General features: G+C 47.7%; 2 protein-coding genes across 5 annotated transcripts in view; both read right to left on the minus strand.

Moving 5' to 3' along the window:
* The window catches only part of RGS3 (regulator of G protein signaling 3), a 76,827-nt gene extending 73,197 nt beyond the window's left edge, over positions 1–3,630 (minus strand). For both annotated transcript variants that reach the window (XM_083434707.1, XM_083434705.1), the window contains exons 1-2: positions 3,550–3,630; positions 520–622 (exon numbers count right to left, since the gene is read on the minus strand). In XM_083434707.1, the coding sequence (XP_083290833.1) occupies positions 520–622; positions 3,550–3,579 (133 nt within the window). In that variant the 5' untranslated portion in view covers positions 3,580–3,630. The remainder of the gene's footprint in view (positions 1–519; positions 623–3,549) is intronic.
* LOC310676219 (uncharacterized protein C9orf43 homolog) lies at positions 3,620–16,419 on the minus strand. Of its 3 annotated transcripts, none has more exons than XM_083437890.1 (12): positions 16,402–16,419; positions 12,421–12,602; positions 11,886–12,063; positions 11,427–11,526; positions 9,934–10,070; positions 9,317–9,377; positions 8,747–8,838; positions 8,194–8,473; positions 6,376–6,436; positions 6,108–6,262; positions 5,286–5,418; positions 3,620–3,896 (listed from the first exon to the last, which is right to left on the minus strand). In XM_083437890.1, exons 2-12 carry the CDS (start codon positions 12,581–12,583, stop codon positions 3,775–3,777), a joined length of 1,482 nt encoding a protein of 493 aa, XP_083294016.1. In that variant the 5' UTR covers positions 12,584–12,602; positions 16,402–16,419; the 3' UTR covers positions 3,620–3,774. The 3 variants fall into 3 exon arrangements, with proteins under 3 accessions (XP_083294016.1, XP_083294015.1, XP_083294017.1); XM_083437889.1 differs by lacking the exon at positions 16,402–16,419 and adding an exon at positions 14,768–14,962; XM_083437891.1 differs by lacking the exon at positions 16,402–16,419 and having other exon boundaries at positions 11,886–12,100; positions 12,421–12,546.
* Positions 16,420–16,780: the final 361 nt, after the last annotated feature.

Genomic DNA, 16,780 nt, shown 5'->3' on the forward strand with positions numbered 1-16,780 from the left:
TTTTCTACCTGTTGTAGCAATTGTCATGTGCCAACCAGTGCTAGAAGCAAAAACCGAATTTTTGCAGACCTGCTGCAGACCCCCTGGATGAAGCTTACACACCACTGGTGGGGTCCATGGACCATAGTCTGGCAACTCCTGTTTTAAACTGCTGGACAGCGCACAAAGCCTTACTAGGCCATAGTCCCACTATTCACTCCATTTCACAGATGGGAAACCGAGGCCAACAGCAACTCACCTCACGAGTGCCTGGAAGAGAAGGGTTTTCATACTGGTGTCAAGGGAAACTCTGGGTCATCAGACCAGCATCCCACTTCCCCACCCCCCTGTGCTGCTGCCTTGTTCCAAAGGCCAGACCTTGGATTTCCACAGCTACCTCCTTGCAGAAAGCAGGGTTATATTTAAAAACAAACTAGCAGCCAAGCCTGAGGACTCCAAGTTCAAGCAGATCACACCAGCCTCCCCAAACAACTGTCGCCAAGCAAAGGGGCACTTACAGAGGGGCTACCTGGAACCTACCTTCAGACGAGGCAAGTGAGCGTCCCGTAGAAGAACCCGCCTGCTCTCCAGGGAACGAAGGGATGAAGCTGCAGGGAAGCCTTTTTGCACTGGGACTGTCTGACTAGCATGGATGGAAGCCAGTGGAAGGGAGGGAGGAAGGGAGGGAGAAGACAAGGAGAATTAACAACTCTGAGGGGGAGGAGTCCTGGGAAAAGGCTCTTTTCCTCAGAAGGGTAGCGTTGCCAAGAGAACCCCCAGCAAGCAGTGAGGACTTTGCCCCTCAGAGCCTGGGAAGCAACAGAAAAGGGCCAGTTAGCAAGCCGCTTTTGATAACCTGCCTTCTACCTGGATAACCTGCCTCCTCCTTCTCCAGTCCAAGAATAGCATAAATCATTTGCCAGGACCTGTGGTCAGGGACGTTAACTCCATCGCAGCACAACTAGGTACCTTTTTTACCCAGGCACATCAAAAATGGCAACTGTCAAAAATGGTTATGCATGGGAATCTTCCCAGGGTTGCCAGAACTGTTGGCGTGTGGGGCATTTTGGAGTTTGGTTTTTTGGCTGGACTGTCAAACGTTATTTGTCGAAAGTTACTTGGATCAGTGAACTGAACAAGGAGTTAGAGAGGCCACAAATCAAGAATGAGGAACCAACTTAAGTCTCATTTGCAACAGACAGTCCTGTCTGATGCCAAGGGACCAAAGCACGGGGGGGGGGGGGGATTAGAAGCAGCAACTTGGAGGGAGGGAGACAAGAGGGGCCTCTGTCCACAACGGCTTCGCTTTAGCAGGGCTGCCAAAAGAATCCCCAGCAGGGAGCAAAGGTTTGGCCTCTTCTGAAAACCTTTCCGCCAAGGCCAAAATAGGTGCTTGGATGGGAGCCAGGGGACAGGATGTCAAGCTCTTTCCCCCAGCAAGGGTCTTTCAACTTGTTCCCAAATGATCTGGAGTTTGGGGGGCAGGATGAGGGGGTTGAGTTGGCAGATTGTTCAGGGTGGTTAAAAAAGCCGAAAGGGGTGGCAAAGAGCTCCAAAAGAGTTGAGCAGGAAATGAAAAGGGGCAAATACCATTTGATTCCATTCCATGTAGTGATGCCCATTTGGGGAAACTTCATATATACACTGGTTACATACGCTTCAGGTTACATATGCTTCAGGTTACAGACTCCACTAACCCAGAAATAGTGCTTCAGGTTAAGAACTTTGCTTCAGGATGAGAACAGAAATTGTGCTCCAGCGGCGCCATTAGCTAAAGTGGTGCTTCAGGTTAAGAACAGTTTCAGGTTAAGAACGGACCTCCGGAACGAATTAAGTACTTAACCTGAGGTACCACTGTATAAGGATCTGAACTGGAGGTGACAGACACAGACACAGACACAGACACACACACACACACACACACACACACACACCGGAAGGAGAACTTGAGCTCCAGTGCCAGTGATGAAAAAGGCAAATTCCAAAGGATGCCTGGGAAAGCACTGAAAATAGAACCATCAGCAGCTCAATATTCTTGCACAATTCTGTCATGGGACTATGCTTGGAATATTAGCATGCCATGCAAATGTCAACAGAAACAGTTGTTTGGATGGGCAGGGCAGGGCTGGAGCCAAGAAAGGCCTCCCTGTCCATTTGTACACAATGGTCGTTTTTAAAATGCACTGGTTCACATTGTGACATGGTAAGCCAAACTATGCGACCGTCCTGCCTGCCCCTTCCAGGAGCTCCCACCCACTTTGTGGCTCCTCAGTAAACCATGGCTTAGCTCAGGTTGTCATCCAAGCTCAGGTTGGTGGTTCTGCTCTCTCCTCCTCAGTCACAAGCTGCACCCAAGAACAAACCAGGGAAGAGCAAAGTGGCTGTCATCTCCTCCCAGGGAGCCTGCACCTCCATCCTAAGCCATGAGAGAAGAGAGTCATTATTTCTAAAACCTCAAGATGTTCCTAGTCTCCTCCCTGAATTTCCTACTTCTCAGAGCAGCAGGGAGAAACAAAACCTGGCTTCACCTGCTTTGTGTTAATTCATTGCCTTATGCAAGAATTTTATCCTACAATCAATGGAAACCAAGTGCGTGTTTTTTCTATGCAGCCCACCCACAATACAGATCAATCACATACTTTTTGCCCTGCCCCTGAAAAGCACTTCTTGAGAAACTGGTTCCATTCCAAAAATAAAAGCTCACTGCAGATTGATTTTGTGTTACTCCGCAGTGTGTCCACTTGCAAACCGATGTAGGCAGTCCTACTGGCTCAGTGAAGTGGGGGGTGGCCATATAGCAGGACCACCCCCTCTTCCTTCCTGGGACACATGCAAAGAGGGAAAGGCATGCATAACCTAATCAGGGGGAGCATTTCCAAATGCGTATCAAACAGCCACACTCACCCTTGCGGACGGCAGGATCGGATCATGCTAGGATCAATCTAGATCAAAAGTGGTATGTTGAGGACGAGCGTGAATGACTCTGGATTGAGGAAAAACTACATTTCTGCACTACAACCGGGTTATAGGTTGCATCTACACTAAACCAGGCTTTTCAACAGCCACTGTGTCCTCTGGTCGTCTGTGGAGAAAAAGGGGTCTTCCAGGCAAAGACATTTTTGAAATAAGCTAGTAAGAGTTGGTCATTTCCCTTTTTATTCCTTTCAGGCCACCCATGCGCCACAAGCGATTCAAACAGGTAGGTTGGGGCAGACTGGGCTACTAACATTTCCCATGGGCTAGTGACTTTTGTGGACTCACTTGCAAGACTCAGACCAAGCCACTATGAGAAGACAAAGGTGGGAGAGCAGTGCACACTCTGCAGAACTGGAGCAGAATAACACAAGCAACTGCGTTTCTGAGGGTTTAATAATAACTACTGCCGGAGTGTGACTTCTCCCTTGACAAAAGCAGATATCCGCCCGCCGCCCGCCCCTTTGCTGTGAGCTTAGTCTACCAAACACATTTCATTCTCAGTTTTCAAGTCTGGTTTATTCTCCAGTGTTCTCCTCAGGCTACTTCATGCACCTGGTGAAGTGGAAGATCCTAAGGTGTGACCACACTTCCTACCTTTGCGCTGTTATAAGAAGCTATTCCCATGGACTTTTCCTCTGGAGACAAGGCCACACAGGCAGGAAAGTGGAAGAGCTGGGAATTTAATGATTCCAAGTCCAAGAAGAGCAACCAGGGATCCCCATAAAGGGGAATAAAAACCCATTTCTACGGTAGGCTGCTGCCTACACATGTCCCCCCCCCTCCCCCCGCTGCCTTTTCACTTCAAGCCAGGCCTAGAGGTTAATCGCTGGTCTCAGACATGAGTGGGGAGGGAGGAGGAGGAGGAGGATTTATGGACTGGAACTGAAAGACGGTCTTCTCTTGCTTCTGAGCCACTCTCTTGAGCCAGAACTCTCCATCAGCTGTGGAAGAAGAGGAAAACAGAAACAGAGTAAGGCACAAGGACAGGGATGCACATAAGGCTGGCTTCCTGGTCATGCGATCAAAACTTGCCCCCCTGGGGTTTTTCCAACATGAGGAGGGCAGGAAAGGTGTATGGGAGGAGGAGAGTCTCCCTGTGACCGTGGGGCTGGTCAGTCCACTTGAGGATCAAACCAAGGATCTACTGGGCTTCACTGCAACTTCCTTATTTTAGAACATCTCGGACTCCCTGGCCATCCAATTTTCCAACTGCTTGCTGAGATGGGTGTCCTGCTACTGATGCATTCAAAGAAATTTGTTGCTGTTGTTGGACATATCCAGCTAAATCCTACTTGAAGCAGACCCATTTAAATTAACAGACCTCAGTTGGTCAGGCCCATTAATTTTAATAGGTCTGCTCTTAGCGGCAATAGCACTGGACACAAACCTATGTCTTTGGCATCCTCTGCCACAGCACTTCCTCTTTGCTCCCCCCCCCCTTCCATTTCTACTTCTGTACTCAAGGTCCTTAAGGAAAACATCACAACCAAAGGGCAGCACCACAAGGCAGAGACTGAGGAGGCCTCACAGGACCTGACCTTCCTCTACATGGCCACTTGTGTTTCCTTCTGCAAAGTCCCCTGGGAAAGAGCTTGTTGTGTGCAGCATGCTGGAAAAGAGGCTTATACTATGTGGATCAACAGACAGCTCTCCTGCACCTGAATGGCTCTCCTCTTTTCTCTTCCCCTCCACCCCACCCTCAGGCGAATTATTGGTCCATCTGTCATTGCTGTTGTTAAGTTGTGGGCAAACATATCAGACGACACAGCGATTCTTCCAAAGCAGCTCTTTATTTGTAAGCTGGGACAGAACTGAACTGAGGAGCTCAGTCAGCCTGCTTATATAGAGCTCCACTAGAATGCAACAGTAACCATTTTCTGTAACCAGCCAATCACTGAACGTCACTTTCGATCCTTCATTTGCATAACTATCTACAGTATCCTCCTGCTGGCCCAGGGTGAGAACTTCAGTACATAACAGCTGTTGTTATTTGACTGCTGGCTTTATCAATTAAAAACAACAACCACCCCAACTCACTAAGCAAAGCAGCCTGCAGAGGTCCATGGCCTGAGCCCAAGGGGCTGCTGGCCTTCTGCCCATCTTTTTTCTCCAGCCCAACCCCAACAACAGCCCTTTGGACCTGTTCTTCATTTAGCCTGCTGTTAAGACACTGCAGAACTTTGAGGGGGCCTGGCCTGCACATTTACATTTGGGAGTGGGGGCTGCCCCTCCCTAGATGGTGTTCCTGCACCCACCTGCCCACCTTTCCATTCCACAGCACAGTGCATGGCAAGAGCTGCCACAAGGCAGAAGGTGCTGGCAGCACTCACCCTCCATGTACAAAGCGCCCGTGCTACTCTTGTGCGACTCAAACTTGACCGAGGGCTTTTGCCCATCAGCAGCAGTGGCAGCCGTTGCTGGTGACGGCGGCGGCGGCACCTGTGCTCTGCTGTTTTCTGCAGGCTGAGAAGGAGAATAAGTGGCAGTGATGGATCGCTCTACCCCACCCTTTAGGACTGCTTGCCCAAGATAGATAAGAGATTTGACTGGGGAACCAAAACACACACTAAACCTAAAGCGTCTTAAATGTCTGCATTTCTAGCCCTTATGGCTAAGGACAACAACATCTTTAAAATACCACCATGGTGTCCTCCGAGAACTTTCCCAAAGGCAGAATCTATGGTCTATGGAAGAGTCACAAAGAGTTGGACACGAATATACGACTAAACAACAACAACAACATGGTCTATAGAAGTTCAAAGATGGGATGGCTGTTATCAGCTGGGGTGAATAAATGAGGTACCCTTTTAAAAATAGTCTGTTGTGGCCCTGTGGGGGACAGAGTGATGGAAACCTTAATTATGCAGAAGAAAACAGTTCCCCCCCTCCAAAAAAAATATCTAATATCCAGTTTGGGGATACATGTTTCACACCTTTTGCCCAATTTGGGCCATGGAAGACTCAAATCCACCCTGAAAAGACATGCAGTGGATTGAGGAGGGGAATTCACTCTTTTATTCATTATTGCACATTACAAAATATTTTCTTTGCTTGTCCTGCATTTCTATATCTTACATTTTAATAATTAACAAAACAAGCCCACCTCTCTAGTCTCTAGCAAGTTGTTCTACCATGTTGCTTTCTTAACCCACCTGAGAGATCTGCCCTGCTCTGACAGCACTTATGCCTTCCTGGTGGAGCTGGGCCTTGTCTGGGAGGCCTCCTCCTCCTCCTCCACTGCAAGGGGGATCCGCAACTTCCTGCTGCTCCACCAGCATTGGCATCGGACGCCTGAAAGCCACAGAGTCTAGAGCAAAACCGGAAGACACAGCTCAGTCTTTCCTAGAAAATCTCTTGGATGTCTGCCCCCACAGATAGATTTAGGCAGTACCTACAGCTATGTTAGTATGTTATCCAAACCTCTTAAGGCAAACTTTAGTTGGCTTGGGGTCCGTCTCAGGAGATTTTCTTTCATGGGAATCTAAAGAATGGAGGGGAAGGGAGAAGAGAAGACAAGGCAGTTTAGAGCCGATTATTCCTCTGAATGAGTTTCTTGCAAGCCAAATGTAATAAAAACCACCCCTGAGTCAAAACAAACATGTGAGATGGAACCTGGTTCTGAGCCGCATGACCACATCATGTTTCAAAACCACATGTCAGTAACAGGGTGGAGGAGAAGCTGAACTAACATCCTTACCTGGTACAACTTCAAAACGAAACTTCCATTTGGAATAGATAGCTAGATAGATCTTTGTGCCTTCTCCACCTTACAAGGGTCTGGCGCAAAGGAAATGAACTGGAGATGTAGAAGCATCATCCAGTTTCCTCTTCTGCAACACTCCTGCCCCCAGGCCACAAGTGCAAAATAGGTGTGTTTTTATTGGGTCCCAAAGGTGGATTCTATTAACCTTTTCATTTGACACAAGGATCTCTTCCCTGGTGGATTTGGTTTTGTCTGATGCAGCTTTTAGGAGACTACAGTTGCACTCACTCCTGGCCCCAGCCACTTCTCCTACTTCTGACCAAACAGGTGTAGGATTGCTTGATGGGCCAATAAATACATACAATTTCTTAATAACACATCACAGACACACCAAGGTGTGCTGTTGTTGTTTCTATTATGATTATCACATTTACTCATCACATTCTACTAAGGTGTCTCAAAGGGGCTTACAACCACAAAAGTACATATAACAACAACAAAAATTAACACACACATAAAAAAGCACATTGCTTGACTAAAAGCGTTCCTCACGCAAAGAACCCACAAAAGTCAGGCTGGGTACTAGAGGCAGGGTGAAATGAGGAGCCACCATAGGCTTATAATCTTATCTCCCAAAGACTTGTGGATTGTGCTTGTGGATTCTCCTATTCTATATGACTCTGTTACAGCAACAAAATGTTTAAAAAGTTGCTGCATGTGGAAACTAAAGGCATTTTCTCCCTTTCCACAAAAAGACTGTGGAGTCACTGATGCACATGGTAAAACCTGCATCCCTGCTGAGCACCACACTGCCCCAGAAGCACCGCCTGGATTATGGCATCAGCTGAAGGAGCAATAGGCAGTTGCTCTAGCGAACACAGGGAAGGAAGCCTGCACACCTTTGTCACAGCTTCTTATGAAAGGCCACGTCCCCAGGACTCCAGCCAAAGAATCCCACAAGGGGCCTTGGCAGGTCCGGCAGGCAGATGGTCCCAAGGCCACTGAGGCACTGCAGTGGGGAGGCAGGGGCTCCTCCCCCTGGCAGAAGATTTGGAGCCCCACAGGTCTTCAGGGAAAGGCAGGCAGGTAAAAGCTGAAGGGCAAGTCAGAAGCGCTTGCCTCCCCTACCCCACCTTATCCGTGTGTCAAGGATGCCGTAATGTGAAAAGCAACAGTGCTTAAACAGTAATACCTCAGGTTAAGAACTTAATACAGTAGTATCTCAGGTTAAGAACTTCATTCGTTCTGGAGGTCCATTCTTAACCTGAAATTGTTCTTAACCTGAGGTACCACTTTAGCTAATGGGGCCTCCCTCTGCTGCTGCGTGATTTCTATTCTCATCCTGAAGTAAAGTTCTTAACCTGAGGTACTATTTCTGGGTTAGCAGAGTCTGTAACCTGAAGCGTCTGTGACCCAAAGTACCACTGTAGGAGTTTTGAACGTGAGACCATCAGGCCAAAGGCACAGCTTAGCTGACTCCCTATAATGAAGACATATGGACCCACGCAACCAACTCCCTCCCAGTTACTGCTTACCTTTGCACTGGGTGCCTTCTGCACAGTGAAGAGGGACTCCAGCTGCTCCTTCCTGGCTGCCACTTCCCCCCTCCTGTTGTCTAGGTGCAGGAGGCTCCTGCAGCGAGGCAGTGGGGGTGCAACAGGAGCCAGCTGCGAGTGACAGGATGAGAAGCTCTTTTCCCCCAGGAGGCTTCCCTTGGGATCCCTTTCTTTACTCACAAGGAGGCTTCCCTTGGGATCCCTTTCTTTACTCACAAGGAGGCTTCCTTTGGGATCCTTTTCTTTACCTGCAAGGATACTTTAGGGCAAAAACAACAGCACACGATGAGTACAGAATGGGGACCATACTCTGCCCACCCAGCTGTTGCAGTTTCTGCCTCTTAAGCAGAATTTGGAGTAACTTGGCCAAGCCCTGGAGGACGAAGCTGGTGGTGCTTCCAGGCTCATGGGCTTCTTGAGGGTTCTCTTTGCTCTTAGGGGTCAGGATACCAAAGCCAGCGGACCAAGATACAGGCCTGGCTCTTTCAGAGGCATGAGTCCTTGTTAGGGAAATGGTGGTTTAGGAGCTGACCTCGGCATATTGGCAGGTTCCTTTGGCTTCTTCCTTAGATGAAGGAGGTAGGGCTGACCACCTGTAGGAACTTTATTCGATTTTTTTCTTTTCTGTGAAATGAGGTAATTCCAGTCGGTGGGAGGGGAGGAAAGCCACAAACACTCTCCCACTGCTCCTACCACCTCTGCCCTTCCCACCCGCTCCAAAAAGGCAGGTCCATCCACTGGCACCTGGCACTCACACAAACACCCTGGAACAGGCAGGCTCTTTGCTCCAAACCCAACGTCACTGAGTATCTGCTGCCACAAAATTCAGCCTGATGGAATCACCCCCCGCTGTAGACTTGGAACAGCTTGGAAGTGGGACACCCAGCCTTCCCCTGCCTTTATCAGCAGCCAACAAAAACGTAGCAAGCAGAGTGCTCCCTCAGCACTTTCTCCCAATGCCAGAAAAAGCTTCACATGTTACATTCAGGCTACCATTAAAGGCACAGGAGCCAGACCAGCACACCAAGAAAAGGAAAGAGGCAGAGGCTTCTGACCTAGAAAGCAGGAGCAAGATTGAGACAGTGCAAAAAGCTCAACTTACCATCTCCTTCTTCTCCACAACTATGAGGGTGCTTTCCGAAGCAAGGTCTTTTACCCGCACTCTAATAAAAGAGAAGCCCCACAGTTCACTTCTTGCAAACTCTCGTCTCTAGTAAGGCAACTTCCTTCGCCCAGCCCTTCAGCTGCCATTGCTGAGGCTATCGGAAGGAGAGAGGAAGGCAGGCAGGCAGGCAGGCAGGGAAGGAGGACTCTCCAGCAGAGAACTCCCCTCTCAGCCAGCCACTGAAACCCTCGGTCAAGCACCCCCTGCCATAATGTCTTGTTATTATTATTATACCCAGCTGAGACTCCCCACAGAATACGTGGCATTCAGTTTTAATTTTGGATTTTAGTTAATTTGAACTCCTTTTGGGGGGCATGACTAGACTGGCTGAAAAGGAGAATAAAGATCTAAGAAATAAATAAGTGAGCAGGATCATTTCCTACAGGTGTTACAGGGTAAGGTCCTCAGGCTCCATATTTAGGAACTGCCCAGGGGAGTCAGCTTCGCTGCGCCTGGTCTACAGGCCATCGGGGAAGTTCATGCCACTGAAGCCTCCAGTGGCCTCCAGCACAAGATGCACATGGGGCAATGTGGACCCGCATCCTGCTACCTACCCTCTTGTGGCCGGCTTCTCAGGTCGCAGAAGCCTGTGGCGCCTGTCTGGGACCCATGTGACCACCAAGCTTCCACAGGGGGGCAGGTGTGTGCACAGCCCGTGCACAGCCAACTCACTGAAGTCCGTCACCTGTATCAATCATATATGTATGGGGAAATGAGATACTCCATTTAGCTAAATGCCCCCAAAGAGCTTATACAAGGTCGCTAGAGAAACACAACTAAGATTTCCCAAGAAGTGGTTTCTGCAGCTGCTTTTGTCAATGTTTGCGATATTTCATGGGTGGAATGCCACGGCTGGCCATTAAATAATCTTTGTGATGTAGCTGGCAAGAAGGAACACGCAGCTCTTGCCTGCTTAGGAACACAGGAAGCTGATTTACCCCAAGCCATGCCTTTGGGGCCCAGCCAGCTCAGAGTCAGGAGCTCTCCAAGGTTTCAGGCAATGCTGTAAGTCAGGGGTCAGCAAACATTTTCAGCAGGGGACCGGTCCACTGTTCCGCAGACCTTGTGGGGGGCTGGACTATATTTTTTTGGGGGGGGGGGAATGAACGAATTCCTATGCCCCACAAATAACCCAGAGATGCATTTTAAATAAAAGGACACATTCTACTCATGTAAAAACACGCTGATTCCCAGACTGTCTGCAGGTCGGATTTAGAAGGTGATTGGGCCGGATCCAGCCCCCGGGCCTTAGTTTGCCTACCCATGCTGTAAGTAAACAGCATGTGTGAGATAAAAAGAAAGCTGTATAATAGACTGTTTTAGGAGTTTAGGGAAGGCTATGAGCTCTCCCATTATGCATTTCCAAGCATTATTAGGGCAGGAGGTGTATAACAATAATGGGGAGCTGTGCTGCTTATTATTATCAATCGTAATGCCAAACGTTGGGCAACTGCAAGTTAAAGGAAATTAATTAATTTAACTAGCAATTGTGGTGAGTTTCCAGCATCAGCAGGGGGTTGGGCTAGATGGAATTCAAGGTCCCTCTCTAATCCTAAGGCTCTAATTGTTTACAAAGAAATCCCATCGAGCAACTGCAGTAATCAATGTCGTTAAGTGGGCAATCACAGTAATAAAAATATATAGGAAGTTAAAAAGCAGGAGGTAGGAGCACTCAGGCTACAAAGGGAAAGGAATCGATTAAAGTGCCAACTGTATCCAAAGCTAGGAGGAAATTACCAATTAAAGGACCAGTGGAGGGGCTGGGGATGGAGCAAAATCATAAACTACCTAAGGGCTGGTAGGCAATGCTTCAGCTGTTATGCTGTGTGAAGTGTGTTGTGGAGCCACTGTTTAGATTTCACTTGTGGAAGCAGCCAGAGAGAGGGGGGGGGGGGAGTGCAGCGTGAAGCAGCCTCTTCCTGGAAGTGCTTACTGCTGGTGCTGAGCCAGCAGGACCCTGGCCATGTGTAAGTTGCCCCTCCTGACCTACTGTCTCTCTCCAACCTCCCAACCCACAGCCGGCTTCCCAGCAATCCAGAGAACTCACTTTCTCAGCTTGCCTCAAGCAGGTGAAACTTATCGGTGTGAAGTGGGAAGCCCGAGTTTCCATCCTGGAGTTCAGTCCTGGGAAGGGATACCTTTCGGAACTGGAAAAACCACATGGGCAAGAACATGAATTGACACAGGGCACAACCCACCAGTAAGCTCAACTGTGCAAGCCTCGTTTAAACGTATGGGGTTTCCACAATGATACTGCAACGTATCTGCTCAGCTCCAGTTGGTTTCAATGGGGGTTGTGCAGGTAAGTGTCATGGTAGGTTATCTTTCCTGCTATAGATACCTCCTCTGTCTGTTGGGGGGGGGGGTGGCTGTCATGAGGATTTTTTGCCAAGGGCACCAAAATGGATCTAATTCACAGGAGCAGCAAAAGAATGCATTAAACGTCAGACACCCAAAGCCTGTGATTCCAGAAGCACATATTTATGGGAATTCTCAGTGTGCTAACCTGATTCGTGAAATTGGGGGCATCAAAGCATTGTTCAGGGTGGTATTCGAATAACTTCTAGAACCTTTGATGCTTGAGATAGTTTTCGAGATGGAAAGGAAACTTTCAGCACATCTTATCTGATTTCTTTGAGAATAGTTGAGGGGAAGGTCCACAATCTTTAGTGTCGGCAATTCATCTGAAACATGGAAAAACCAAAGAGAAGAGCCCTCCATCTACAGAAGGCAGAAAGGAACGAGTGGCGACACATCCAGCTTACTGCTTGCAATAGCTATAGGGTCAAACTTGGCTAGTATAGTTTGGCGTCCAATCGCTACCAGAAGCATATACATTTAATAACTAATCATCATCATCATCTTGATCTTGGGCCTTTTAAACAGTGAGGAGGTTGCTGTTTAAATTGTTATTATTTGTTATTACGTTACATCATTTATGTTTTTATACTGTAAACCTGTGATCTCCGGATGAAGGGCGATATATAAATTTAATCAATAAATTTAGCGTATTGCGCAGGGTGAGAGTTCCTCTGGCTTACCGTCAGGTTCGGGGGAATCTCCCTCCGGAGAGTCAAGGCTTCTCAACATGATCCGGGGCTGCCCTTTCACGATCCTCTGGACTGCCTCCCAGCAAGGAGGGTGTTGGCAGGCAATCATATCACAAATGGTTTCATCCCACTGACTGGCATCGATGGTCGCCATCCTGGCTTCCTAGAGCAGCCTGAAAACAAGGGGAAACAGTGAGCAAATTTTTCAGAAGGGTCAGATTGCTGGCCAGTAACTGTCTTGCTTCTGGTTAGAAGCCCAGTGGGGTGGAATTTGCACACATATAAAAAACGCTGTGGAAATGCTTTTTTTTTTTTTAAAATGTTTTGAAAAAATACAATGAATTTTGCATAGCTCACTGTTACCATCTAGTGCCACATTTGTATATTGCATTTTAAAACATATTTACAGCTGTATAGCTAAGTCTTGGGTCTTTAGTATTCCAGATGCAATTCAATATGCTAGTTAGGAGCCTGAGTGCTGCCTAAGCCTGAGAGAGAACCTCCCTTTCATTCAGATGGAGAGAACTTTCCTGGTCCAAATCATATGAGCAGAAATCAAGGCAACCAGGGCATGTCAAGAGGTGTTCAAGGCATTCGTTTCCCATCCAATAGCCTGCTTATTTCCTGAAGAAAAAATGGCAAAACCTTCCTCTGGTTATTTGCCCTTAGCCTTTGCAAAGGGGAAAGATGGCAAAGTAATTTTATTATTAATCAAATTTATATACCACCCTTCATCCGAGGATCACACGGCGCTTTACAGAATAAATACACACCTGCATGCATAAAAACTCCCTCCCCCTCCTTTAAGACACCTTAAAGTGGGTTCTTACTTTGGAGCGGCCATTTTGACTGCATACAGTATATGCAAAAAATATATCGTATTTAGAAGTATGGAAGAACATTCATCTATAAAAGTTCTCTTTAGTCCAATGGGACACAATCCAGAGATGCTGGTTGACTCCCTCATCTGCTGCTGGTGAAATCCTGACCTGGCAGACACAACATTTAAAAAGAGACGAAGTGGGTGCAAGAGAGTCGTTGTTGTGCTTTTTAAACCAAGAGATGCCCAGGGCCGGAAGACCTTCCTCACCGATCACAACAGCCATGGATGGGATGGGAAGCTGCCTGGTTCCCGATGGCCTGGGGCTGGTGGCTCTCCCTCCATCTTTCTCTGCTGGCCTAACTTAGCTTGCAGAGTTGTTGACCGGATAAAACAGGTGGCGTGTGTAGGGGAAGAGCCAATCCCATATGCATCTACTCGGAAGTAAGTCTGCTATCAGGACAATTGTTATTTCAAGGCTGGCTTTATTCTTTTACCGGTCATCTTAAGTGGTTTCTTTTTGTTACTCTGTGTTTTGAAATACGCTGTCAGCCATCTTGAGTCCCAATCTGGGAGAATGGCAGGATGTCTATAGGCCTTAAATAAATAAATCCAATGGAATTCAGCAGGGCATACTCGCAGGGAAGTTAGTGTAGAAATGTGAAAGGTTTATTTAAATATATTGACGTTTGGAAGGAGTTTATACAGAATATAAGGTAAAGGGACCCCTGACCATTAGGTCCAATCGTGATCGACTCTGGGGTTGTGGCGCTCATCTCACTTTACTGGCCGAGGGAGCCGGCGTACAGCTTCCGGGTCATGTGGCCACCATGACTAAGCCGCTTCTGGCAAACCAGAGCAGCACACGGAAACGCCGTTTACCTTCCCGCCGGAGCAGTACCTATTTATCTACATGCACTTTGACGTGCTTTTGAACTGCTAGGTGGGCAGGAGTAGGGACCGAGCAACGGGAGCTCACCCCATCGCGGGGATTCGAACTGCTGACCTTCTGATCGGCAAGTCCTAGGCTCTGTGGTTTAACCCTTATACAGAATATAGTAGGTTTCTAATGATCACATAGGACAATAATATTTATATATAAAAATATAATAATGTATGGCACTGTAACTGATTATACGCATTGCGTATCTTTCTTGTGGTTTTTTTGCAGTTTTCTTTCATCACTTTTAAAAAAAAGTTAGTTTGAAAGCACCCCCGGGGGCAAGTAGATAAATAGGGACCGCTTACTAGCGGGAAGGTAAACGGTGTTTCCGTGTGCGGCTCTGGCTCGCCAGATGCAGCTTGTCACGCTGGCCACGTGACCCGGAAGTGTCTTTGGACAGCGCTGGCCCCTGGCCTCTTGAGTGAGATGGGCGCACAACCCTAGAGTCTGGCAAGACTGGCCCGTATGGGCAGGGGTACCTTAGTTTATAACTGCAATGTTTATTGCACGTTTTAAAATACACACACACAAACACAAACTTTTAGTTACAGGTATTAGGAGCTGGTAGTTCAAACCTTTGGCTACGCTGATACTTGCTGCTCCTCAACTTGTATTTAATTTTTTATTGTGTGCATGCGGTGGGAATGGTGCCAGAATCATTTTCAGACCAGGGGGCTCTGGGTTCAAATCGCCCGCTCAGAAACGAAGCTTTTGGCTGCTCACCCACCGTGTCTCTGCCTAAGGCAGCCTTGCAGGGCTGTTGTGAGGGGGGAGGCAAAGGAGACCCTATGGGGAAAGGAAAAAAGAAGACTCAAAATGTCTGTGATCCAGAGATGGAACAGAAATGAATTCAGTTCCCATTTATTTCACCGCCAGCATTTGTAGGCTTTTCCTCAGGGAAGAGGAAATGAGTAACAACAAATGAGTAAAGAAAACATGTTTGGAATTACAGAACAACAAAAACAATAAAAAACGGAGTAGTGTCCAAACTTTTTTCAAAACTTTTTTTCAGAGAGGGCCAGATTTGATGAAGTGAAGGGCCGTGAGGGCCAAGCAAAGTTGTTGACTTTTTAAAATGATTTTTAATGATTTAATGAAGCTGTTGAACTTTTTTTAGGATTGAAGTTGTTGAGTTGTTTTTTTTTAGGATTTTGCCCCAGGAAATAAACTGCCACAGGGCCGGATTAAATCAACTGGTAGGCCGGATTAGGCCCCCGAAATGGACTTTGGACATGCCTGGAGTAAATAAAACCAAAATCTCTCCGCCTCAAACCCTGAATCAGGCTTGAAAATGGCCTTGGCAAAAGGCGAAAGATTTATACGATCTGAAGAGAAACCAGAGTTTGGACTTTGGACAATTTTTTAGATGTCGATGGGAGAATAAGGTTTAAATGGACTAAGACAAACAAGCAAGTAAGCAGTGAAAGATGGAAAGAATTTGCTGATTTGATTAATAACTGGAATACAAAAAGGGAGGTGGGAGGAGGCCGAGGAAATAAGTTATTGAAAGATGAAATTTGAAAAATGGAAATGTTTTCTTTTAAATGTGTTTGTTTTTTGTTCTTTTTTTGTATTGGTGGGGTGGAGGGGGGTGTTTTTATGTATTTTTATGTACTTCTATGTATTTTTAAATTTCTACTTTTTCCTCTTCTTCCTCATTCTAGTTTATTGTATTTGGGTTTTTTTGTATTTGTAGAAAACCGAATAAATATTATTTTTAAAAAATGGCCTTGGCAAAAGTCAGGGGGGGGGCTGGGGAGAAGAAAGGGATGATGATGATAATTAATAATAATAATAATAATAATAGATTATTATTAAATAATAATTTATTTAATCTGGGCGGCTTTCAACAGAACCTCAAAAACAGAATAAAACTTCAAACATTAAAAACTCCCCTCGCTCGGGGGTCGTATAATCTTGATTCCCCCCTTTTCCCCCCTGCCCCTTATGCTGCATGGCGGCTCCAGGTCTCCCGACGGAAGGAGGTAAAGAGGACCCGAATTGAATGGAAGGAGATTTATAAAAAGAGAGTTTGAGAAGGAGAGGAACAAAGTCTCCGTGTCAACCAGCGAGGTGTGTGTGTGAGAGAGGGGTTAAGCACTCTGTGCATGCTTAGGGGCTCCTTCGCCCCCTCTCCCTCCTAATCTGTGAGGGAAAAATTCCGGGTCTCCCCCCCCCCGCCCTTTTCTCCCGCCCTTTTCTCCCCCACCTGCGCTAAGCCGGGCCGCTCTCTGGTTGCTAAGCAACGTCAAGCGCCCTCCCTCTCCCCTCTTCCCAGAGTGCACCGCGCGGGACAGAGAGGAGCGGAGGCCCCTTAGCAAAGCCGACCAGCGGCGCACTCTTGGCGGCCCCAAACTTCCGGCTCCCCTTCGTCCCGCCGCCGCCATATGCGGGACCAGGGCCGCGGAGGCCGCAGTTCCCGGTCTCGTCAGGCTTTCCACGTGGGAGCTTCCGACGCAAAGCGTGTCGAGGGTCGCGCCCCCCCCCCGCCCTGTTTCCGCGGCTCCTTCGCGGGCGCCGCTTGCGGGGCGGCCTGAGGGGAAACAACCGCAGAGGAGCCGGAAGCGTCGTTGCGGCGACGAGGCGCG

This window comes from Podarcis tiliguerta (genome assembly GCF_965153285.1).
Source record: "Podarcis tiliguerta genome assembly, chromosome: 1".
Lineage (NCBI taxonomy): Eukaryota > Metazoa > Chordata > Lepidosauria > Squamata > Lacertidae > Podarcis > Podarcis tiliguerta.